A 26,797-nucleotide genomic window follows, 5' to 3' on the forward strand; every position below is an offset into this window, starting at 1 on the left:
ATCCCATGTAGGTGATTCCCCCTGGTGAATCCATGCTGACTCCTTCTTTGTGGGTGCTTTCTCTCCCATTTTAATCTGTGGGGTGCTGCTGTGGAACACATTGCTTTTATTGGAAAGCCTCCCAATTTCATCTGCTCTTTTATCAACAATTATCAGTGGTATTTTTCTTCCAAATCTTATTTTCCTGCCATGCTACTCTCTGTCTCATATTTCTGAAGAACAGGTGAATAACATGGAATAAATATTTATTCAAATTCTACCTAAGAATTGAAATGACTGTTAAAATATTTGCACGGTTTTGCCAGCACATTATTTTAGTGATTTTATTTAGCTTGAGTTGTGGCGTAAGCTGAGATGTAACAATCTTTATACGCTTGTCCTCGTCGCTCAGCACTTCCATGGAGTGGCAGTCTGTTTAAGCACATCCTAAAGCATCATTGTTCTGTGTCATTGTACAATATTGTCTGACGTTAAGCTAATTGAAGCTAACAGAAATTCTCCCATCAGAGTTGGGAAAGGATTTTTGATCAGGCCAACCATCTTGGGAGATTTTAGGGGGCGGGGAAAGACCCTTGAAGGAAGCGTGAACTAAGCTGATCATGTACATATCAGGTTATACTTTATTTCACTATGTTTATAGGGAAAATTATCAAAGTTGATTTGGAAAATGGAATTTTTATCAAGGTTCAAATATTTTTTTTTCCAACATCATAAGTATTTTTGCACTGCTTCAGAAGTTTTTATTTTCACTTCTACAACACATGCATGAAACTGTTAAGCTTACATATTCGATTTTACTTGTTGGAGATGAGAATGGATTTTGATAATAGAAATCTGTACAACAATGTAGTCCATAAATTGAAAGTAGTAGTGATCCCTATAATCCAATAACATGTGTCTTTATATATTTTTACTTATTAGAATTGCAAAAAAAAAAAAAAAAAGGAGGAAGCGTAGATGTAGCTGAGTGTGGCTAGAACTTGAATTCAGGGACTGTATTAATTTAACAGAAATTCATGTTCAAACCTGATAGATTATAATATATTACAAGTATTTTCATGAGCTATTGAAGTGATGAAGGCTGGTTTCTTACAAATATTATTTTTCTGCAACAAACCCGGGTCCTCCTATGTGTGATAACGCCTCAGGCACAATGACCCTACATCATCCCACCGTGCTCTCAGCACCACTGGTGTTATTTTCCACTTTCTGGCATTTCAAACTGGGATAGGAGAGAGCACGTCCTGGAGCTACAGCTAACCGGACTGTGCAAAATGGAAACTCTTCCTGCCTTTCTGTCTCTACAAGTGTTAGTATGTCTTTTTGCTTTATATGTTATAGTTTTCATGAGACTTTCGGGAACTTTTTATCTTGGATTTTTATTTTTTTTTTGGTTGAATTTGATTGAAACTAGCCAATAGACTTAAACTAGATCAGACAACGTAACTGCTTAATGCTGGGTTTTTTCAGGAGACCAGAGTAAAGAAGCAGGTGTTTGGCATAACATCCTTTCCTCAACAGATTCTTTTTACTTAACAAGCAAGCCCTTAAATATTACTGAAGAGCTATCGTTCCTTGTAGGGTTGGAATAACATTTAAATCAGGCATATTCAAAGAGTAATATCTTCAGTGGAGAAGTCACTAATTATTTAAGGGAATCTATATGAATTTTATCACCAATAAAAATTAATGAACAATACAGTGCATGCTGAAATTGTGTAAACAGGAAAACATAATAAATCAAATTCATCCATTATTACTGTGCTGTTGGGCTTTCTAATCTGAATTTGCTAAAGGTCACTGGAACATGAAAATTAATTTGAATTAATAGAATCTGTTATGTGTGGATTAATATTTTTTTACAGAAGTCATGTAGTGCCATTACTGAATTTTATTAATTTATTTTATTGTGAGAATTTTAGCATAATTATTATTTAATAAATTATCTCCTTTAAAGAAAAATAAAAAATGAACACAATCATGATACACTCAATAATGCTTTGGAAAAAAGTGTAATTATCTGTTAATGAGAAGTCCTAAAAATCAGACATATTGTTTCCTTTAGGGGATGACTGATGAAGGATGCTCTTTGTAAGTAGTAGAAAATTGATTGGGTTTTTTTTTCCCCAAGATTCCACAAAGATCGGGAATTCCAAACTCTTCAGAGAAAAAAAATACAGATGTAGTTCACAAACACTTGCTGTGAGCTCTGAACACAGTAGCTGTTGAATGTATCCTCCAGTTCTTTTTCTCCTTTACAAGGAAAAAAGCTTTGCCCACATTTTGTTATGTTGAAAACTTTCCCATCTTGACCAGCCTTTTAATTCTGGGAACAAATTAAGCACATGTTCAGCGATCGTAGCTTATGTGTACACATATATGTATATAATTTATAGCAGATGAAGATAGGCACAATGCATTCCAGTGCAATATTTAGCAGAGTAAGGGCAAAATAATTTTTTTCTTCACATGCTTTTCAATAGAACAATTTTCTAAAATTCTTATTAGACTGTCAGAGTTAATTATATTTTTAGAATTAGACAGAAATTTTCCCATCAGCTTTTTAAATCAAGGACTAGAGGCAAAATACAGCTAAGTTGCCATTTTTTGTCCTTCGTTCTCTCAAGGAGGGACTCCCTGCTGCTTGTGTAATGAACCATGTGGACCCTTATGCAGTAGCTTTCAAAGTAAGAAATTATTGTGTTGAAGAGCTAGGGAAATTATCTCATTGCAAATAATTTAGTAGCAGGATATGCCATTGATTTCAGTCATGAATTTACTCTTAGGAGACTTTGGGTTTTGTAAATTTGTGTGACAAGCAAATAACTGACAAACAGTTAAACAGTTTTACTTCTATTAGAGGTTCAGAAAGACTGTTAGAGGGTTCTCCAGAATCCTCAACCTCCCTTAAAAAGTGAAAGTCCTGTAAATTATAAACTACCAGTAAAAGTTTTTCAAGTATTTCAGAAAGTAGTGTGTTCCCTGCAAGGGAGGCTGTGTCCCACTGCAGGTGTTCTCAACGAAGGAAGGAGACGGGAGTCTGAAGGAACACCTCAAAATGAAGTGTCAAAAGATACGGGTGCACAGTAAACCAGAAAAATCAGTATTATAAAATAACAAAGACTAAACTTGAAGAGAGCTTAAACAGGGAATTGCTGAGCTCCTAACTGTGGCATGGGACTGCTCACAAGCATTGACTTCACTTGCAGTGGAATGTGGGTGTCATATACTGCCCATCCTTTTCAAAAAGGACCCTAGAAAGCCTTGAAATGCATTAGGAACTACAGCCCATTGAATCCCACTCCCACACTAGGTGAACCTGTTAAAACCAAGTTGTTCCAGTCACTGGAATAGATAAACTTTTGGATGATCATGAAGTGAATAGTCAACACAGCTCTTTTGAAGGCAAGTTGTATCTCATAAATGTATTAAGATCTGTGGAGTCAAAGCTGTAGATAAATAGGATCAATAAACCATATTTGGATTTCTCTACTAAGAGGGAAGACCGCCTTTTGGCTAAAAAGATTGAAACATCACTGTGGAAATAGATTTTCATAGGGAAGGTTTTACCAATGGATATTTCCAAGGGTCTATACAGTGATTTGTGATGTTTAACGTAGTAAAAAAATTATCTGTAAAAGGAGACAGTGAAGTGACAGAGTTTCCAGATCATCCAAAACGATTCAAGAGGGTGACAAGTAATGAAAAGATTATAGTGTTGCAGGGGGATTTAACAGTAGTGGATGACTGAGTTTGTTGATAACTTCAGATTAATAATTTATAAAATTCAGGAGCAGTTCTGGAACCGTTGGGGATTGGTGTCTGAAAAAGTCAACTCAATCCTTTACAGTTACCAGATGTCAAATAGAAAGTTGAATTTTGTGTTCTTGTTGTGCCATCTTAAAAAGAATGCACTAAGAGAAGCTTCAGAGAAGGGCAACATAGATAATCCAAGATAAGAAATCAAGAATTTAAACAGAACAGGGCTTGTAATGTTGGAAAAGAAACAACTAAGGATGGATATGATTCTGCTTTAGAAAATGGTTGATTGCATGCAGAGAACACAGGGAACGACTATCCATTTTTTTTCCTACTGAAGAACTAAGAAACTTCCATTGACTGTCAGGTGGTGGATTGAAAGAAAAAAAATAATTATCTAGCATTGTGATACTCTACACAATGTCTACTTGTCACAACATGTAGAGGCCAAAAGTAAAGGGTATACTTGCTATTACGCCTGCTGGTTTGGGCTCTGATGCTGGTAGAGGATGGTATTGGTCATCATTATGGATAGACTATAAGGGCAGATGTATCCCGGGGCTGACCCGCGACCATCCTTCTGTAATTTGCTGTGCGTGGTTTATCCTTGAATTGCATGTTGTTTTTACTGCTCTTTGCAAAGATAACGAACTGTGGAAGGATCTCGGGGTGGCTGCACAAATAATTCCTTTGCAGTTCTGTATTCCTAGAAACCTTCTCACGTTTAAGCTTTTGTTCTTTTAAATACCATTTTATATCATGCAAAGGTATCTGAAAAGTAGAGAGAAAGGGTGAGGAATGTCTGACTCATTACTTGTATTCAAATATTGCTTTATTATTTATAGAGTCATTCTGCATTTCAAAGCAGGTAGGCAATGTTAGAAATAAAAAGCTATTTCTGAAAGCAGGGAGGTATAAGTTACTAAGGCCCACATTTTCAGAGGAATTTAGGTGCCTCGTTTCCTTCGGCATGACAGTGTGTAATCTGCAGTTGGAAAGTGGAGCTAAACAGTTATTTCTTCTGACATTTATGAGCATTTGTGAACCTCCAGCTCTCCTGTAATGTAAAAGGAAGTATTATAATGTCTGATTATTGAAATAGGTAGAAAAATACAGTGGTCAATAGGAGCCACGCTGTCTTGCACTGAGTACAGCTTCCTGAGTAGGCCACCAAAAGCTCTGGAGAAGTTCTGGATGTTTCTGAATGTTGTGTAGTTCCTAGAATTGCTCAGAAAGAAGTCCCTTATCTTTAGTGTGACTTGTTTTGGAGAAAAGTGCTGTCTTGTTTTTTAAAGGGCTCTTGTAGTTTAATTTGGTTCCTTACTGCGATTCACACCTGTGATGCTGGGCTGACATATATGCTGTTTTCAGGTAAAATTGTTCTAATGTGTTCACCATGCAGAAGTTGTCCCTGGAGGTTAGGGTTGTTTGAAGTTGGGCTTTTTAATTTGGTGATTTAAGGCTTCAGTTCCACTTCTTCCTCTACAAAGCACTGGAGAAGGGCAAAATGTAAAAACTCGGTTTTCTAATATTAATTTTCTAGTTACGTGTATTTCCTATTATTGAAGGAAGTAAGAGGCAAGGAGATGCTGTGTGTTACAAGTGAGAAAACTGTAATATCTAGATTTCAGTAAAATATAGTGCTGTGATAGGTAACAGAATTGAAGTGTACAGAATACATCTGACATCCACTAAGTACCATTGTAGGCTAGCAATGGTTTTGTTGATGTGTGGTAGACAGACATGCTGTGCTATAAAATGCTTACGGTTCCTTTGTTTTGGAATGAAATATCAAAACTGTAAAAAGACAGTAACGTAATTGAATGACAGATCATTCCTCAGACCTGTGATTGTACTCTGAATATATACCTAATCTTAACTGTATAAATAGAGGGGTTTGTAGGTTTAAAACTTTTAACATAACATCGTGTTTAAATTGTACTGCTCTGTAAATTTAGTTTAAGGCTGATATACTGTCTTGTCAACTGAAAATTTCTATGATATGCCAAAGTGATAGATCTAGAGAAGTAAACCTGATTGATGAGAGATCTGTTTTCTTGCTTATTGATTTCTTTGGCTGAATTGAAATGAATGATTTGTATTTGAAATGACTTGACTGTTCTTCTTAAATATCAATTTCAAAACCGTCTCTGCTCTGCTCGTAATCCTGGGACTGCTTTAAGACCTTTCTGTATTACAGGCACAATAAGCGTGGCCATAGAAACATACATATTAAAGTGGTTTTCCTTATTAATAAAATTAGACCTGGTTAAATTATTTTTCTAACTCCATGATGTGTTGTTGGCTAATTTCCAAAAAATAAATAGTTACTAATACCATTAAATCATTTTTTGTTTTTGTTTGAGAACTGTGATCGTATGCCTGCAGCGTTAATTTTCAGTAAAAATTAAACAGCGGTCTGATCCTGGGGAAAATAACTTGCTTCATTAATCTAAAGGTTTGGTTTACCTCATTACTTATCCCTACAGTTTCAGATCTGCATTTCCCTTAACTTAGCAGAGAAAACCACGTATATTTCAAGTCTATTGCTGAATTCTTTGAAGATGGGTGCGCTCTTGTGCCTTCCTCATTATATGTATGAGCATATTATTCAGAGGATCTCCAAATATTTTAATTCTGTTTTCATGTAAGATTCACTAATATTCCAGATAAGTCCAGTCCTTTTTGCCTGAAAGCGCAGTATGAATGTTACTATATCAATATACAGTAAGATTAAAACAGGTGCACGATTATAGGTAACATGCTTTTTATTTATTGTCATTAGGTGTGTTAGTCATTCTATAACTGCAGTTAAATAGAAGGAAATAACAATTAATTACATAAGAAATAGTGGTTAACCCTTTCATTATTTCTAAATTATGTAACTAGAGTAATAATCTGAACCTACGTAAGGTGATGAAGCATGGGTTGTGCTGTTTGTTAGCACTGAGTTGAATAAATGTCTATGAAAACTAGTTATATTTTGGATTTAGACCTATGTAATTGAAGTCAAATATGGCCATAGGTGCTTATAGATTATCACTTAATAATGTCAGTATCAGTGTAAGAAATGGTTGGTATGAAGTGGAAACAGCTGTGAAATTAAATTATGTTTTCATTTTAGGTATGCATTCTCTTTTCTCTCTGTTAGCAGTGAGCCAGTGCCTTGTTATGGCTGTAAATCCATGGCTTCAGTATTGGCTGTGTTTTGGACAAGGTGTAAAACCAAGGCCCAGAATAGTTGTGGCTGCTTACAGTAATTGCACAATATAACTGAATCCTCTCTCTGCACGGTACAGGTGGAGCAGGTCCTGGTTAGATATCTATATTTTGCTAGTTTAAAATGGTACTGGAGACCTATGTTTCTATTTGATTTCTATCTTAATTCCATCATTATAGGATGGAGTATGTGTGTCTTAAGCATAATAGGATAAAACTCTGATATCACGTATTAAGGGAACCATCAAAAAACCCAGCTTACTCAGGGCAGACTGTCTTCCAGACTCTAACGTTCGTGTTCTGTTTCTGACCAAGGGAAGCAGAGCGCCCCACGTGCAGGTTGGAGCCACTCAAAGGCTGCTCTGCCATTCATTTCACTGCTGGTGGGAATCTGTCTCCAAGTCCCTGTTGTGCCAGACGTTACCAGAGCCCAGCTCAATGTAGCTTTTCCTGTTGGATCCTGATGTGTCTCTTAGAGTAGCAGGCCCAGGCTATATCAGATTCATCCCTAATAAACAGGTTTGAACGGCTTTTTTTAAGACAGGTTTAAAGTTGCTTTATCCTGTCCTGGTGGATGCAGCAGAACCTCCTTGACTCCTAAGCTCGTCTAGAAGCAAAACCTTGTTGCTACAAGGAAGTTAATTTCTTTCTAACACTTGGAATAGTTTATACAAATATCCCACTTTTTTTTTTTGGCTCTGGTTTATTCAGTGTGAAGCCTTGTGCTTCTTGAATGTCTTTATTCTTTTTTTCTTCCATCTCAAGTAAAGTGTTAAACTGATTTTTTTCCCCCACTAATAGCTACATTTACATTCTGCAAGATATAGAATGCATAGCCATTATCCACCAAACTTCTGTATGTAGCAGTTTAATAATTTAACAGTTTAAACTGCCATAAAATCTTACCATTAGCTTTAAATTGTATTTTTTGACACTGAACAATGTTATGGTAAGCAATTGTATGTGACTGGAAATCATCTAACTTTTCCGAGTTAGAGAAGATAATGCGGCTACAGGTAGGGAAGAAATCTTCTATTTAGTCACAAGTGGATTAGAAAACAAAAAAGGAAAGAATACATCTCTTTCTATTGCCTACAATTTTTTTTTGGCTTCAGACAACCATTGGGCAAACCAAACCTTTTATTATAGGACCTTGTGTGTACTTGCCCTCCAGTTCTCTCCTCTAAAAAGTAAATTTTGTTCAACTTCAGGAACAGGATTTCTATTCTTTGTGTTATATGGGTTCTTGAATGTTAAGATTTTAATTGTTAATAGCTGGTGATGGAAGTCTGTTAAATTAATGATTATATTGAATACTTTTTTTTCCTGCAGGCTTAGATGTCATGAAATATGGGTTTTTTTGAAGGTATATTTATTATGAAAAGACACGAGCTATGTATTGATGGACTAGGTTTCATAGAAAATTGAAAAGCTCAGTTGTATATGGGATAAAAACAGAGAGAAGTGTCCAAGAAAAAGTGTTTTTGAAGCTGACTTTTTTTTTAATGGTGATGTACATGATAACAGTAACACCTGTTAAGTAGCTTAGAAAGGAACTTACTGAGTTCAGTCTTGAGCTTTCCATAAAGGTCATCTTAAACTTTGGGAACGTTTCCTATTTAGACAGAGCATTTACAGTTTAAGCCCATCTTTAGTAATTACTGGTTAAACCATCCAAAGGCTACCATGTGTAATCTTTAAGGGAAGGAAGCTGTTATTTGAGCTTTGACAAAATCATGAGTTTGTAGATTTAATTTTTTTGCTGTTGGAGTCTTTTGCAAAAGTAGGCAATGCTGATTGGGAGAATTACAGCTTCATGCTATTATATAGTAGTTTTATTTTTTACATAGTGGAAGTTGAGGGAAGGGTCTTTATGTATCAAGACACTTTGACAATTGGGAAAATACTTTGAAGAATCCACGTCATCTGACTTAAAGGCATTTTTTGCTTTTGACGGTCAAGAAGATACTGAGCTGTCTGAATTCTTGCATAAGGCTTCTTAATTAAAGAGATTACATTGAAGTTTAAATACAATGTAATTAATCACTCAACAAAGTTAACATTCTCTGTTTGCTTCAGTGGATTATTTGTTACTTATTCTCAGATATCAATAAATTTCTTTGATTTTATAATAATTTGTTAGAGCTAAAAGCAAGCAGTTGTGGGATTCTTCCCAGTAACCTTGAAATCACTGCAATGTTTTAGATGATTTCTGTAGGAAATTTTTGGGAAATGTATGGAGTTCTTTTTCTAAATGAGTTGTTAGGCTAAATCAAGTTAATGTTTGTTTGTCAGTAGAGAAAATCAGTGGCAATTGGAATACTTAAGATAATACTTGATAAGTACTGACATTGTAATAGATCTCACTATGTTAAAAGTATAGTTAATTACACTTGTAGTTTCTATTACAAATCTGGTCTTTTTCCACATTGCAAAAGATCTGGTAACCTGAGGTGTGCATTCTTACTGCTTTGTGCTTTACTTCTTTAGTAAAGCATTTCATCCAGCAGTATGTGTGGTGCGAGTGGTGATACGCAGTTTGGTTTAGTGCAATGAACTGAAGTAGGACTCGTGTCAGTAACTGCCAATGATGAGCATGTATTTGACTTCTTCCCAGCAAGCTTTTAGGTGTCCCTTATTTCTGTTGCTGACTAGTATAGACTGAAGGGAAACTTCTGAAAGCACATTAATGTTTGCATGCGCATACATGAAACTATATGACTATATAGATGCCAGTTTTTGTACACACATGCGGATGTTTCTGTGTACGTATTTATATAAGTATCTGTGTCAGTAAGAAAAAACGCTAAAACAAAGACACTGTCAATTGGATTGAAGGCCACCTTTGGCTTGCTGAGTCAGAAAGGGTAGATGTTATGCGTAGTTAAATTTTATGTCTCAGCTTCTATTTTTTCGAGGAAGGAAATTATAAAATTTGAATGAATTATCACACTAACCTAGAGTGACTATTTTCTGTGTAAATTAAGTTTGGTTAATTGGTGGTGTTGAGAAATTGAATTAAAGAGTTTTGCAAGTTCAGAATTAAACTGAGGCATCCTGATGCAAATAAACATGGGTAATATTTTGTCTACGATTTTGTTGGAATGAGCTAAAAATAAAAAAAGCTACAAACAGCTGAAGACCTTTTTACAGTGTATACTTGGATATAAAGAAAATTCTTGGTGGGCACTGGTAAGAAGAACCATATTGATTTCATGATAGCTACCAGCAATTTGTGATACACTTCATCCATTTGTGGGCTTTTAGAAATTTAGCAGTAGGTTTGAAAAGCAAACTCCAAAGACCCTTCTGTATTTTTGTCAAGTACCTTGGAAAGAACAGACATTCCATTTTCTGGGCCTCTGCAACGCCTTAAATTACTGTATGTTTAACATGTTGTATCTTGAGATACAGCACACTTGTACTGAAAACTGTTAGGTAGTAATAAAGCTGCTACAGAATAAATGGCAAAACCTCCAGTGAAAACATTAGCATCAGAGATTCACCCTTCAATTTTTTTACCTACTCGACTAATGATTCTACTTTATGAACTGATTACTGATTTTGCACAAACCAAGCAAAATTCAGTCTGGTAGATACTTCATTTGTGGTTTTTAAATATGTACACCTCTTCTCAATGTTAGTATGAGTCGTTTTTGTACTAGTATAGTAGCTTAATGTAATATTTTTAAAAGTACCTATTTTTAGGTTTTTAAAAAGTCATTAATTCTATCGTTTTTACATGATAGACTGCTTCTGTTTCAAATTAGAAGCAGTCAAATTTGACAAGTTGTAGTTATAACTTTCTTTTGAGTATAACATTATCACTCGCTACTGCCACGTTGTCTTTGTGTTAGATCTCCAAACACAGCCTAAGCAATGAGGGCCTGAATAAACAGAAGTTACGGGAGATTCTCTATTGACTCCAATAGAGTTGGAGTTGAGGATAGTCACAGTGTGTCCCGTAATGTCAAATTGAAACTGTTTGCTGAAACTATCTTTAAAATGTACTGCAGTAATACAGAGTAGATTAAGGAAAAGAGAGAGTGGGAAAATAATCTTAAAGCGTTTTCACGGGTGTTTGTTTTTTGAATTTTAATTTTCCTTTTACAGGCTTAGGACTTGCTGTTTTCTTGTCTATTAATGCAGCAAAAATTGCTCCTATTATGTCTGATTGTTAAAACATATCTTTTCTAACCATTGTCAAAATTACTTAAGAGATGTTTGATAAAACTGAGTGTTGTGTACACATGGTTTTGTGTCCTATGACAGCTCAAAATTCTCAGCCAGGCATTAGAAAGTTCATTGCTGAAGAATTTGATTGGGATAGTGGACTCAGCTATACAAGAGTGCAGGCATATAAATAGTGCTTATTTTTCACTATTATTTCAGAGCTGTAATTTTTTCAATTTGGGAAAGCCATTTGTGCAGACCTGTGATGGTAGGACAGGTTACAGAGATACAGTAGGTTTTTCTAGGTACCCCATTCTCAGGCTAGGGTTGCCTTTCTGGCTGCTTTTTAATTAATTTATTTATTTAAATTTATTTTTATTTAAGGTAGTTATTACAGACCCTTATGCATCCTCTTTTATTAAGTTTAAGAGTTTCTCTTAGTCCAAGTTTGTCAAATATAGGTCTTGTCTTGGAAAGCTGTTTCAGGTATTGCTATTAACTGAAAATGTAAGCTTACAGCTTTGTAGCACAGTGAATGAATAGTAAACTTAGATAAATTTTAATTCTGACTTCTCGAAGACAGTAATAATATACCTGGAAGACAATAACTGACATGCTGGACAACAGTGTATTATACGTATTATTGAAGCTTAATTGTTCCATTACTCCAGAGATCTTCGAGCTTTTAGAAGTTTAAATCCAAGTTTTAAGTTCTGCATTTTGACAATGACTGGTTTGGAAGTTGCGTGTTCTTTTCAGCTAATTTCATCTTGATTGATTCCATAATTCCCCAGCATGATTCTATGAAGCGATACACATATAAAACCATAGCACAATTATATAGTCATCTCAAAGCTGCTTAAGAGACTAATGTAACTCTGTCACTAATTGCAACGCTACCAAGATGTTTGCACATTGGAACCTGTACTTCATTACATTACATCTTGAATTCTAGCAAGAGTCAAGCATTCAGTAAGTTTATAAACTGACCTCTTTAAAGTGGGACAGTGAATCCAAGTTAGTGGTAGCTTTTGTAACTGTAAGGTGATAATATTTGTGAAGTATACTGTGGATTTTGGACCTTTATCTTTGGGGAATATGGGTGAAAAGAAAGGAAGAAGGGAAAAAGAGCAAACCGTTTATTGAAAAGATCATAATAGAAAACTGAAGGCATGTTTCACCATGCTTTGTTGGTGACAAAGTTATGTATTCACACATATCTGAGTTTCCAATTAATTATATTTGTCTATTTTTTTCAGCAATGAATTAGAATGAAATCTGAAGTAGAGTAACAATAGTTATACTTTTTTTTATTTTCCTAAGGCTATTGCAATTAAATGCATGTAGGTAAAATTGTTAATCTGTTTTGTCATGACATTGTTAACTTTGTTAACACAAATTATATTTTCCACTCATGACTTTAAGTTAAATTTCTGCCTATTATTTCTAATAAGTTGCAGCTATTTACAGCTGTTTTGAATTGACCTCTGATGGTTAATCATTTAAGATAAAAAGTGAGGTGGACCGATTGTTAAAAACTGAAATGAGTTTAGAGAAAAAAAATTGAAATCCTTTGTTTACAGCATAAAACATCATATAGCATTGTTATTAATAGAAGTATTAAGTGCTTCATCAGATTAAAATGTTTAAAGTTTTAAATATCCAAGATAGCCGTCAAATATAGCTGCCAACTGTCCTTGACAGAAGTGCCAACATCTGCTGAGATGCAGACCTGTGACCTCTAGATAAGTTTCTATACACAGAAAAATATTTATCTTCCTACTATGACCTTCCATGCACAAGACATGAGCCATGGATTTGTTTCCTAGGGAACTAGTGACTGAGGAAAATCTATAATTAGATCTGTGGGTTGTTTGCTACAAATGGGAATTGGGTGCTAAGCAGGTTCTTAAAGTATCCAGAAGTATTACATTGACTTCATGTAGTGGAACCAAATTTTTAAAAATGCCCTTCATGATGGTATTTCTTTTTTAATATCTTCAATTAAAATTTTTAAATACTTACCTTCCTCTAGATTCATTTTAACCACAAAATATTTTTGAAAGTCAAGATTCAGTGGGTTGCTAGTTAAAGCAAAAATAAAATAGACACAATCTTCCAATAAATTTCTTCAAACTAAACTGAATCTTAATATTCAAGAGTGATTTTAGGTTGAATCATTCTCACCGGCTCCATTTTTCTCACTTTACTACTTCTTACTCAGTTCCTCAGGTTGGCTCTGCAACTTCACTGTCTCATTCTGTGATTCCAATTACGCTACCGGCTTGGAGCTCCCGCTTAATCCAGATCTGGATTTCTTTCGTTGCTGCATGCGTAGATCTAAAGATGACATTTGTGGCTAAGTCCCATGGGCAGTAATTGTAGCTGCAGGGAGAGGAAGCGACGAGGTTTTTTTATATTCCCCAGACAACCCAGGGCAGACTTCTCTAGACCTTATCAAGAGATTGCTTTAGCCTGGGCACAGTGCAGCTGAGATGCTCTGTGTTGCTTCCAGTCTGGTGCTAGATCAGAGTGCCTTATGCTTTCTTGGATGCTGCAAGTGTGGCCTTGAGTAATAAATTAAGACTAAGACTTTGATAATATTCAGAATAGATAGTACCATGAAATACCTGGAAAAAAGTAAGGTAAATTGTCTCTGTTCTCCTCTTTTCTCCCACTTCTTGTAAATTTAGTTACATGTGTGGTAATTGCACGTTAAATATTCCGTCCCTTGTGCTGAATTTCTGCAATTAGAAACTATTAATTTTTGTAATGTTTTCTCTGCATTTCTGCCCTTTTAGATCAGTGATAAGTTTTCAATAAAGCACCTCTATAAATCCAGATAATTCTCTATAAATCCAAATAATTATCTTTTTTTTTCTTTTTTAAGACATCTTTTGAGTTCTTCGTTTAATGTTGTCAATCACAGTCAGATTTTTCCTAACAACTAACCATAGCTTTTCATAGCTTTTGAGCTACTCCGTTTGGCTGTCACTCAAAAGACAGTGGTCTTCAAATTCCTTCTACTAACCCAGTTTGTTGCAAGTTAGTAGCTTAAGCAGCAATTAAAATATGGTGATTAAACACCTATTGCAAGGCCAAATCAACCAGTGAAATATCCGTGCCTTCTGTGACAAGTAATACTTCTACGTCATTTTCCTTTGAGATTATGAAAAAAAGATGTATTTATAAATTCTGTGCTCTGACCAGGAGGAAATTGCTGTGTACTGAATCCAGAACTTGCTAATATATATCTGAAATCCACTATTACTTAGGAAAGGGAAATGAAAACTATTTATAATGAATCTTCTTGCTTTTGATAAATTGAGAGTAAAAGGAACCTGACGTACTGCCTGGTAAAAAAGATAATGCACATCTTGATGTGTTCATTGGGTTACTTTGCTCTATGAGCAAATGCTCACTGTTAGCTATTTATATTGGTTAAATCCTCAAGTTTAGTGCTATAGTAGATGGAGCCTCCAGGCCCCAGTGCTGCAAGTGATTCTTCCAGGGGAATTGTTGCACCTGTGTTTATCTACGATGATAAGCCTCAAACTAAAGGGATCCACCAGTGCACCAGGGCTTCCGCGTGCATCAATTCATTTTGTTTCCTTTGGACACCTGTGCATCCTATTACAAAGCTGATCTGAATTTTGTAAAAGCTTATGCATAATTACAATAAAAAACCATTATGTTGAGAAGATTTTATGTTGAATATCAAATATCCTATTTGTGTTGATTATTCTAAAAAGACCTCAAAAATGAGCACTGGTGGTGAAACAGCCTTACTGGTTTTTAATGTATTGTGTCATTTTCATACATTAAGATATTTTGTTGAAATATTTGCTTATGAAATTGATTAACTTTGGCAAATTTCACATTTAGAGTTGTTCTTATTATAGTTACCAAAACATTGCATTTGCAGTGGTGTGAGGAAGTAATAGCAGGTATAGTAACTTCTACAGGAAGCAGTCCAACAATACACTTAAATATACCATCTGCATTCTGAGCAGTATGAGTTCTATTTCCTTCACGTGTGTAAAGTTCTGAATATGGTACCTGATAAGAGTATTCATGCAGCTTTGTTTGGATTGCTTCAGGCAAGGAACACTTGTACCATTTGTAGCTCCCAATTAGTCTTGCAAACGTGCATCAAAAATATGCTAAAAACTATATGCGTTTATTCTCACAGTGTTGTTCCTAAATTTGACACTTCCTGAAATGTTTCCCATGACAAAGCTCATAGTTAAGATGCTAAAAAAACCCAACAGCCTCTTGAGAATATCAGTTTATGTTTTTTCATTTTCGTAATTAATTTAATTTCAACTCCTGATTTATTTTTTTTCTTCCCATGTTACATCTCTGACATGGATATAAAAGTTTCCACATTCAAGGTATGAGTACAGCCGGTACTCAATACTTCAAAAAATTCATACAACTATTAAAAAGGCATCAGTTCACGGATGCACTCTTGTAATAATACTCGTGTTCCTGTTTGAGGAACTTTGTAATTCATAAGAGTCTTAAGAGAACCAATGCAAACGAATGCAAATAAGAAGTAATGGCTAATCTTGTAATAGTAGTTTTGCCCAGTGGCCACTGAGTTTTTAATGTGTACGTTGGAGTGCAAAATTCAGACACTTTCCAGTCATGTGTTTGACCTAGTTAAAATTGAGTCTTGGGGATCTGAAAAGAAAAGAGATTTTTAAAGTTTAAAATAACCAAATTACGGCTTTCTTTGCTGAGTTAAATTAAGTCTGTTGTCTATATACATCCTTCTTTCTCTGGGAAACATATATGGGTGTATTCTTATTAGGACTGTCAGCAGCATCAAGCAAAATGTTTGTAGTTGATGACAGAGAAGCAATATCTGCTGTACTAAATGTAGTTTTCCCCAGCTTTGTTTCCCTCAGAAACCAAACTCTTCACCTTGACTTTGTGTTCCTTACCTTGGCTGTCGTAGGAAGCTGGGTCAGTGCTGTATATTCTTGCTGCTGGTCACATTTCCCTTTTCGTTCTGTGCTTGTGGTTTCTGGAGTCCTGTTCCAGTGCAAGTACAAATTTTAGAATTTGAGTGATTGGCTGCCTCTTTTAAGCTTTGGAGTGAAACACACGGTCTAGGAGATTCACAGAGCTTTGAAAATCTTGCCTCATACGTAGACTTGGAGATTGAAAACTGATCTGGAAATGTTTTGAAATTTAGGACTGTGATGCTGCTTGTGTTATTGTATTGCATAAACCTCTCTAATTGCAGAAGTTTTGTTCTGTTCTTTATTTGAATTTTGCAAATATTGTCCACACTTGTCTGTATTAACTTAGCTTGTGTTTTGGATAATGTATTGAGTAGACATTTGTCCACATGTGTTTTGCTTGATAATACAGTGAAACTAAAGCAAGGCTTACTGTGTTTGCGAACAAGAAAAAAGCGTTACCTAAAATATGTGCTGTCATATATATTGTGTTGGGTTTATCCCTAATTATCATGAACAAAGGACATAGTCACTTAGAGAAGCTTTATAATTTCTGTTTCCATTACTTGTGTGAATAAATCACCTGGATGTTCTTGGCTATCACCCGTATACTGAATGAATTCTGAAGAAAGTCCTAGTCAGAGAGAAAGCAAAGGTCAGATTTGGCCAATGTGTTTCCCTTTGTCAAAGAGCAGAATTTGGTTCCCATGCTTAACTAGTTCATCTAGTATTTAATTAATGAAGATAGATGTATTGAGAACCAATAAGTTTAATAAATTATTAAACTCAAGAAATTACATAAAATGCTTTCTAACCACAGTTTTTGTATGTTTAGCTTACGGTAATGAAGCAGTTTGTTGGTTAGTGCTTTTGAATAATGATGGGAATATTTTGCATTTGTTTTGGTTTATTTGAGTCAGTACAGAGCAGATGGAGCCTCTGACTGCAAAGAGGGATTTTCAGTATGGCAGGACAGGAAGTGTCTGTTTAAATATTTATATGCTATCTAAACAGTGGGCCTAAACCATTGTTTTGCTCTTGCATAGTGATTAAAGGAATAAACAGTTCACCTCTAAATATTCCATGGGTAAATTTGCTTTCTAGGAGGTTACAGGAGGGGGGGAAACACCAAAAACAAACACCCCCCCCCGCCCCCCCCCCCCCAAAAAAAAAAAAGGAAAAAAAAACCTACACAGGAGAGTGTAATGTTCTGAAAGGAAAGGTACTGGGATATGAACCAAATATTCCTGTCTGAGAGTGGGTTTTGTTTTCTAATTAAAAAGTGAAATTAATGCATTTCTAGTTCAGATGGTGTCAAGAACTAAGAAATTATGGAAGCGGTTGGGCAAACACTTCTTAAAGAATGGAACTGGTAAACTAGGATGGTGCTGTTAAAGGGCAGATTTGCTGGGGTTGCAGAACTGTGAAGTCTCTCTCTAGGGGTAGTGTGGTTTTTTTGTACTTCTATTTCTCTTCTCTTCAGAACACTCTGATTTACTTTTGTGATAAACCCGTAACAACAGGGGGATCACATTGCTGAAATGAGTTTAGCTGGAAGGGAGGCATAATGTCAGCTGAAAAATAGCACTTGGTAAATATGTTCTGGCCATGGTTCAGGAAAAAGCAGATCCTGTCAGCTAAGTAACATTCTATTTTCTTGAAAGTGTCTTTTAGTTGAGCAGAATCGTACAGTCTCTGCCTTTTGGGGGGAAAAAATAAAAATAAAAAATCCTGGTTTGTCTTGGGCGCTAGATATGTGGTCCTGACAAGGCTAGCATGGATCACTTCAGTTTTCAATATATTTATTCTCCAATCTGCCCTTGACATGGAAAAGTATTATCAGATGTGGGGAAGTGAGTAATGTCTAAGTCTACATCTAATACTGTCCTTGGGGTCCTGGGTGAGGAAATAGCCTTCAAGAGTCTATATTATTGTGGGATGCTCAGCTGGCATCTATTCTGTCTGTGCCATCTGCCCATGTAATGTCAAGGGTCTTCTGAATTGTGGGATGAGAACAAGGAAAAATGAAATAAGGAGAAACTGGGAGGCCAGATGAAGTATGCCTGCCTTATCCGTATTCTTAGTAGGTGGGTGCTTGGGTCTGTGCTGCCTTAACTAGGCCATTTTCTAAGAAGGAAGAGTCTTTATACACAACACATAGCCACTGTTATATGCTGCAGAGACTTTCAATGCTAGAACCTGTACTGAAGTTCCTAAAGCTGTGAAGAAATTATGGAAAGAAGTGTTTCTGTCTGGATTTCAGGTAGTAGTAACTGTGGGAAAGCCATTTATGTATTTTAGAAATGCAAAAATGACATCCCAAAGTAAACATTTCAGCAGAAATAATCTGGCCGTGTTTTTTCTCAGCCGGTAAATTGGGAAAGCATCACTGTGTAAATACATTGTAAGCTAGGAAATTTTCATATGAACAGTGCTGGGTTTATGACAGTATTCAGAATAGCACTCTTGCCAGAGGAGATGTCAGACAATCGTCTTGTTCTTTCTTTCTTGCTCTTGTTGAAGCACCAAACCATATGGTAAATTAAGCCTGATTTTTATTAAACTCTTCATTGTACTAAGCTTAGTGTGAACTGGGAAATGCACTTTCTTTGAACTACGCAGCCATTATATAAGCATCTTAATTAGGAGATGTTAATGTTCTTCCTACATTCCTGGGAGTATGTAGCTCCCTCTTGTGGCTAATTAAACACTTTAAAGAATCAAACTTCTGAAAATTGCTTCTTGTGCAAACACCATTGCTCTTGAACAAATGAGGCAGTGGTACGTGGAGCCTCTCTAACCTGGGCTTTTTACTACTATATGAGCATAAGTCACTATGCAATAACTAGATGCATAGATGGTTACAGTGTTGGTAGATAAGGGAAGAGCAACTGACATCATCTACCTGGACTTGGGCAAAGCATTTGACACTGTCCTGCATGACATCCTTGTCTCTAAATTGGAGAGACGTGGATTTGATGGATGGACCACTTGGTGGATAGGGAATTGGCTGGACAGCCACACTCAAAGAGTTGCAGTCAACAGCTCAATGTCCAGGTGGAGACCAGTGACGAGTTCCTGGTGTTCCTCAGGGGTCCGGGACTGGGACTGGTGCTGTTTAACATCTTTGTAGGCGACATGGACAGTGGGATTGAGCGCACCCTCAGCAAGTTTGCCAACGACACCATTTTTTCTGATAAATTCCCTTGCACAGCCCATGATTTGTTTTGCTTTTCTTCCGTGACTTGTTACAGCTAGGGCGTTGTGCCTGTACTACATCCTAAATTTGTCATAAGCAGTTAGGTAATGTTTGATGGCTATGGTGGAAATGGCTGTCGTGTAGACATCTCTGAATTAGAGGTTTGTCCTGGCCTGTGGCTGACTTCAGGCCTTTCAAACCACTGTTCTTATATTGGATGGGAAGGTGCACTTGTCTTGTAATAAGTCTCAAATCAGGGCAGAAGGTGATCGATTCATCTTTTCCCTACAAAAGTAAGCAATGGTCATGACATTGCGAACTTGTAAGCATAGCTTTAGTTAAGAAAAACACATATTTTTAGGCTTGACTAAAAATACCTTGGACTGGTCAAAAAATGACTTGAACAGCAGGTAACTTTTCAGTAGGAACCATTAAATTTCAGTTTCATCACAAAACCTGAAGTTACAAAGTTACTTTGCCCTTTTGTCACCTGCAGTGTTGTCTGCCGCTGTTTTGGCATGACATACTCAAAAAATACACGAGAAGAAAACTTCATACGTTAGTGTTTCTGACTTGGAAGGAGGAAGAAAAAAAAGGTGAAACGGGTTTTTACTTTGAAATTTCTCCCTTCCCCAAAGGGTTTCAGAATTGAAATTTTATCTCCGAAAATACTGATTTCCTATTTCATAACTTGTGGCAATTTTTTCCCAATTAAAATAAAGGAATAATGATTATGGAGTTTAGTCAAAATCTCGCTGCCCAGTAATCTGCAAACCAGCGTTGCTGAACCCACAGCAACAGGGCAACAAACATGTATTTCCTCAGGGACACTATTAAATACCCTGCATATTTATTTTCTCAAAATGGGAGCAGGTCCAGATTTCTAAGGCTGCTTTTTCCCTTTCTCTTCCTGAGCTGTAATTCAGACCAGCATATAAATACTTGACTTAATGTTTCTGTGGAAATATTAACGATATAAAATTGCTAGAAACAAAAGAACATGAAAGAGCAGAGGGAAGGAATGGTTTGACAAGATTGTCAGCCTTACAGGGCAAGATTAATTTATAATCCTTCTAGATTCTGGTGTACAAATACAAATTTGCAAACCATGTAGCTTATAACAAACACTGTGTAGCTCTGCAAGTTTACATATGCTACTGTCACTAATGTGAGACAGCCTTGAAATTGGATTTTTAGGGATTTTTTTTCTTATGGGGGACTAAGGTAGCGATAGTAACAAGGAGTTTCTGTACACACACGTGTGTATATATATAAATATGAATTTAGAAAGTGGAGGAATTCCAACTGTGTGACTAAGCAGAGTTCTGGGCAGGGTACCCGGATATTTTCATGAGGAGTTTTTTCCCTTAGTTTAAAATCCTGGGAAAGGAGGAGTGTAGAAGGCAAAGGAGGGGAGTGAGGGAGTGGGAATCAAGCTGAAAGTAGTCTAATTTGTAATGACTTTGCAATGGCTAATAAAAAGGACTGACTAATCAGAAAATAATGTGTGATGGCTATCTGGTATTGTAGGGCGTGTTGTGAAATGAGTTATGCTTTGTGCCACTCGTTGGAATATGTCTTTTTTCTTTCTTTTTTTTTTGTAAGTTTGTAGCTGTTGTATCAATTGAACTGAAAAAAAGAAATAGAATTAAATAAAACGTCAAATTCTAGACTTATAGTGAATATAGTATCAATGGAATAATAGAAACTTTAAGTAGTGAAATAGAAGACAGTAAAGATAAGATAGGAACTGGCTGAGGACATAAGTAGCTTTTCTAGTGTTTAACACAAGAATTGCACAGTGTTTTCTGAATGATTGAAACCATATTTTATAGTTATATATTGTCTATTACCATGAACCCTATTTTGTAGTTACATGTTAATGGTAGGGGATATATCTAGACATTAGGTAAAATATCAAAACAGCTTATGTGGTTTTAGAATGATTTAAAAAGTTTTTATAAAATGGCCTGTAACTCCTTGCTTTCTGCCCTGCAGGTCATCAGCAGCGAAGGGACAGAGGGAGCAAAGTTTCGACTCTCTGGTAAGGGAGTAGATCAAGACCCGAAAGGAATTTTTAGAATCAATGAGATCAGCGGGGATGTCTCCGTGACCCGAGCCCTTGATAGAGAAGCAATTGCCAATTATGAGGTGAGTGCTCATGGCCGTAGAATCTCTGCCTCTGTGTTGATAATATATATTTTTGAATGTGTATTTGGTTTTGAAAGGGCTGCAGTTATTGAACACTAAATTGCAGCTGCTGTCCTATAAAATTTCCAGAAGAAGCATTTGTCCTTTGGAAATGGTAAATGTGTTTATTTTTACATGCAATCGAAACTCTGTTCTGCTTTCTGCATGTAATATCTGTCATTTATCTTTAGTAGAAATACTGTCTGAACATCATGTATGCCTTTGATTTGTGAATACAAAATTATGTTTGGACAAAAGGAGATCTTTTTGGGAAGTTGCCACTAAGGTACTATATGGTTATACATTTTATTGTCAAGCTGTCAATGGAATATACTATTTAACTCCATTTTTAGTAATGGACACCTTTTAATAGAGATAAAGAAGATTCTTTTATTATGAAAATATTAGCAGATACATCTCTCAGATGTATGTCTTCTACAAAGATTTTTGTAAAGATTCCTTTCCTTATCCATAAATGCTATGTTTCTCCCCATTGAAATTCTAACAAATGATCTCTGAAATCTGCAAAATAACTGCACCACAATGTCCTGAAATGCATAGTATAAATAGAGGGATCTGTCAATTCATGCCTTTCTATCTAGCTCTGGAAATGCGCTGTCAGATAATTTGTGTCTGGCCGCTTTGATAAAGATGAGCCGCAGAATTCAAAATGCTAAATGGATAGTACGTTTGCACGTTGCCACTTCTGCCACAGCATGGGGGACTGCCCTCCGTATCCCCACGCAGCAGGGAGCACGCGGTGCTCCAGCCTGTGTGGGGCACAGGCTCTGGTGGCAGTTCTGACTGCCATCCCTGACCTCTTTGTTTTTTCTTCTGCTGTGTAATAATCAATACTTGTACGTTCAACGCTGTTTCTCTCCTGTGGAAGAGTTTGCCAGTTAGATGACTAGTCATACTTGTTCGAACAGCACTGCTAAAATTTACCATATGTTGGTTTTCAACACTTAAACATCTATTTCCTATCCGGGTCTGCAGTGAAATGTATGTTAACCACTCGCATAGGATTTACGGTGGTTACAGATGTCCTTCTTAAAAGAAAAACATTGTCGTTTCTCTTTTTAACACTGTTCCTTGTCTTCATTTACCAGCTGTTTCTTATTTTATCAGTGGCTTTCCACCTTAATGTGTTCAGTGTAAACCTTGAATATTTTTTTACTGGAAATTCATAGTAGTCTTTTCAACCTAATGCATCAAACCACAAATGGCCCTCCTATCTGATCTGGCAAAGTATACACTGAAATTAAGACAAAAACATTTCCCTAGAGGAGCCTTTTTGAAGCGATGCAAGTTATATACAAATAGTGCAGTCTAGTAGATTATCCAGAGCGATGTGAATGTATATCCTAATAGGCTGTAGTGCTTTCTAACCTGTTAGATAGCACTCTGCTCAGCATGCTCACTGCCATCCTGTTGTGCAAAATGGAGCTGAGAAGTTCTGTAGGAGAACCCTCAACTTGATTAGTCTGTCTTTGAATCCAGCCCGTTGTTTTCCGATAAAGATGTATCATGGTGTCAGGAAGGCAGCAGGATTTTCTCCCTGATTTCCTTGGTACACCGAAAGATGAATTACCCGCAAGACATTTAAATTTCTGTCAAAAGTGTTTTTGTTTGAGCTCCCCCCTGCCCAGTATTGATGTCCTGAAAGAAAAAGTTCAAGGCAAAGGGCAAACAAGGAAAGAATACATCTCCATGAAAAAATACAAGTTCTTTGCAAACCATCATGCTATCAAGCATATAATCGGGGGGGGGCAAGGATAAAAAGATGAAATCTGTTTGAATCCTTTCAGATATACAGAGGGCTGCTGTGCATGAGCACTGATTTATTTCCTACGCTTAGTTCATATATACTCAAGGAATGAGAATTAAAAAAATGTTAGTAGGGCACAAAATAGAGCTTTGGTGATCAGAGTATTTCGTAGAACTTTGTAGATTTTTACCAATTGCAGATTTGTACTTCAAAATGTTTTAAATTAGCTAAAAATATTTAATCTATTATAAAATTTCAGTGGTTTTGTCATTGAATGTTTGAAATTCTGCTTTTCGCTGCCCTCTTTCTCCTGGAGGAATACTGAAAAACCTGTAGGAATTTTTTCTGTATATTCATTACAAGAGAAACATGATTAAATTATAGGAATACTGAATTCTACTCAGACAACTGTTGATTGCCTGAGTTAATCCCCTCTTTCTACTGTTTAAAAATACTTATTTTTTTTAGTAGAAGATATATTTTAAAATAGAGTGGAAAAAAATCTCTCTGAGGCCGGGGCCTGCCAGTCTATGTGGTGCTGCCCGTTTGCATGGCAGTTGTGTTTTCAGATGAGTTTAGATTTTGTTTGTTAGCTAAAGAAACTCAAGGTGGGAAGCAAAACATAAGGCAGCTATGTTGACGACACCTCACTTCTCCGGCCCCTGGAACAGCCTTATTTGATTGATTTATGAGTTTATTTTTTATTAAATCATTTATGAAATTTTAAATTGTTCAAAAATGAACAAGTATGTGAAAGCGTACCAAAATATTGATGTCAGGGTATTAACTGCTGTAGTAATTCTGACCTAATCACCTGAGATTTGAAAACGTGATGGTTTCTCTTGAGAAAATGAATCTGTGCCAAAGGAGGCTGCGTGAGACAGCAGAAGTCCAAAAGCCACTACATTGGAATTAGCCATTAGTAATTTTTTTTTTTCTCATGTGTGTGGAACTATGCTAATGAAATCGTGTGTGCCAATGCTTCTGATGTGCTTGTCCCTGTAACTTTGCGAGGTGCCTCCATAAAGGTCAGAGAACGTCAGTCAGCTTCAGTTTTAAGTGAAAGCTGTTTATGAAGAGCAGAGGAGGTAAGGATGTTGTTATACCCAGCAAAGACAGACTGCTTAAGAAAAGTGTGCAGTAATTGCTTTTTTTCTTCTAAAGAGGTTTGATAAAGAGCATCATGATAGGAATTCTCTGGGTCAGAGGAAACTAGTGGATTTACATTAAATGGTTTTATTTTGGGGCTTGCTACAGCCTGTTGATGAAACTACTACATGATGCTCTGAAGAAGGGGCTTAAGCAGAATATGGGCATATTATTGCATTGTTTCTGGGTTGGTGAGATAAGCAGGTAGCCTAGAGCCCCTATTTAGCGAGAGCAAAAGGTGTTCAGTTGTACAAATCTGCTCTCAAAAATAATGTCTTTGGTTTTCTCTCAAGATTTGAATAAGTAAGACTAGTTGGAAATTTCATAAAATAGCAAATCATTTGTTTAGTATTGAAAAGTGCAGATGTGTAAAAACAGATGAAGGAATTGGTGGGGAGACTGAAGATGGATTTTTCTAGGCCAAATCAGTAAAGTACACCCCATCCAAAAATTGCCAATAATCTGTGCAATTCTGAGTTCACTTTAGATCCATAGTCTTTTCTGATTCCAGCAGAGCAAAAATATTAGCAGCTTTTCAGTTGCATCTTTTAGCAAAGAAATCAAGTGCTTCTAAAAAAAGCTGCAATAACAGAACAAAGGATTCCAATGAAGTTGGAAGTCTAGTTGTGCTAAGTGTTGATAAAAGACTGGTGAATTGGGAAACAAAGGTTCAAATAGAGGGCCAGTGAAGGCTGGTTGAAAACACTGGTTATGGTGTAATCTGTTAATTAAAAACGCTGAGATCATTTTCAAAACCTCACATTTATGTAGATAATGTATATGCAGGCAGAATGCTTTCATGCAAGTAAAAGCAGGAAGAGTTGCATATATTCATTACCATGACCAAGATGACAAAAATTTCTAAGTTAAAGAGATATGGTTTGTTCTGTATGCAAAATTAGGTAGGCTCAGAAGAAATGGGAACAATACTCCATTAACTTTTTACAGTTAACGCATGAGATTTTGGTTAGGCGTTCCTTGGGTACAGGACAAAGCTTGAAGTTGTATAAACTTGTTTCCCATCACTTGTCGCTGCGTGCAGTCCCTGCAGCAGTAAAATCCAGTTCTGTAACATCTTAAGCATCAGTCAATGGGGAGGGGCTTTCAGTTGGGTCTCAAGAGTTTAAAGGATGTTGCCATCGTTGATGGGCTTTTTCATAACTGCTTGCCAAATGTAAATATGTGTGGAAGAGAATTAATCAGAAAGTGATCCTTTGCAAGCATGAAATGAAGAAGCTTGATAAAACTATTCAGCGACAGTGCACAAATTAGAGCTGTGACCAAATTTACCTAGGCAATTTCAACTGTTAATGAAGAGTTAGTTTTAATTATTTTTTTAAGTGAAGAGCTTTATTTGCTTTAGAAAATACCTAACAAGCAGAGGTGTGAAATCAGCTTTCAGCTTTTTTTATAATGACAGATCACGCTTCTGTGAAAGGATGCCTTGCAACTGGTAGTGACAGACTGAGCTATTTAGAAAACTTATGTTAACAGACCAGAAAAGCAAATCAGGAGTATTTGCTCTATGTAGTGTTGCTTCTATATGTTGGATAGCAGGTAGACTGACAACAGGCTAAAAAATTGAGACCAATCAACAGCAACCAAATCTCTACCATGAACTACTTCAATTCGGGTGACATGACACTGTTGTTCCTGTGACTGAGCCAAACATTTGGGGTGGTGCTGGAGTCCCAGTGGACTCTATTTCTGTGCTTAATATGGAACAAAGAATGGAAATACTTCACAGTCATGAGGAAAACTAGCTTGGTCAGGTGCCAAGGAGTATTTTATGAGAAAGATTTTTAAGTACTTGAATGCATTTTTGCAGATACTGAAAGTATTACTGTAGCAAAAAGCTGGAAGTGAACAGCTGTAATTTATCCTGTACAGAAGAACGGATTTGTCCTCTGTGTAAGTCCATTTTAGTGCAGCCACATCCTTTTCAGAATGATTTATCATACCCTCATACTGAATCTCTGCAATATGCAGCGTGGAGATATATAGGCAGCGCACAGAAGCATGCTTCTCTTTGAGAAGGAAAGCCACAAACGTGCTTTTAACTTCAAGACTGGTCTAACCTGTATTCTAATCTTGATTATCTGCACTGGCAGAATTGTCTGAAGTGTAAGTGATGTGATCTGCTCTGCCTTGAGCTGAAACCAGTTGATGGGGAATGTCAGATCTCAGTCGTCTCCCACTAATATCCTGAAAAAAAGAAGGCACTTGGCCTTCCATGGGAGGAGTTTGGTCTTGTAGAGATGTACGTTTCAGTAAAATGTGCCTGATTTAATTAAAGCATCACAGGGAAAACCTGTTAAAATACTGGTGTGCCCAAACTTGCATCAAAATAGCTTGAAATAATGGCAGAGT

General features: G+C 36.3%; 1 protein-coding gene across 2 annotated transcripts in view; it reads left to right on the forward strand.

Annotated features, from left to right (window-relative positions):
- The window catches only part of CDH13 (cadherin 13), a 501,672-nt gene that overhangs the window by 209,640 nt on the left and 265,235 nt on the right, over nucleotides 1-26,797 (forward strand). For both annotated transcript variants that reach the window (XM_063334708.1, XM_063334707.1), the window contains exon 5: nucleotides 21,319-21,471. In XM_063334708.1, coding sequence (XP_063190778.1) covers nucleotides 21,319-21,471 — 153 coding nt within the window. The remainder of the gene's footprint in view (nucleotides 1-21,318; nucleotides 21,472-26,797) is intronic.

Source organism: Chroicocephalus ridibundus, chromosome 4, assembly GCF_963924245.1.
Source record: "Chroicocephalus ridibundus chromosome 4, bChrRid1.1, whole genome shotgun sequence".
Lineage (NCBI taxonomy): Eukaryota > Metazoa > Chordata > Aves > Charadriiformes > Laridae > Chroicocephalus > Chroicocephalus ridibundus.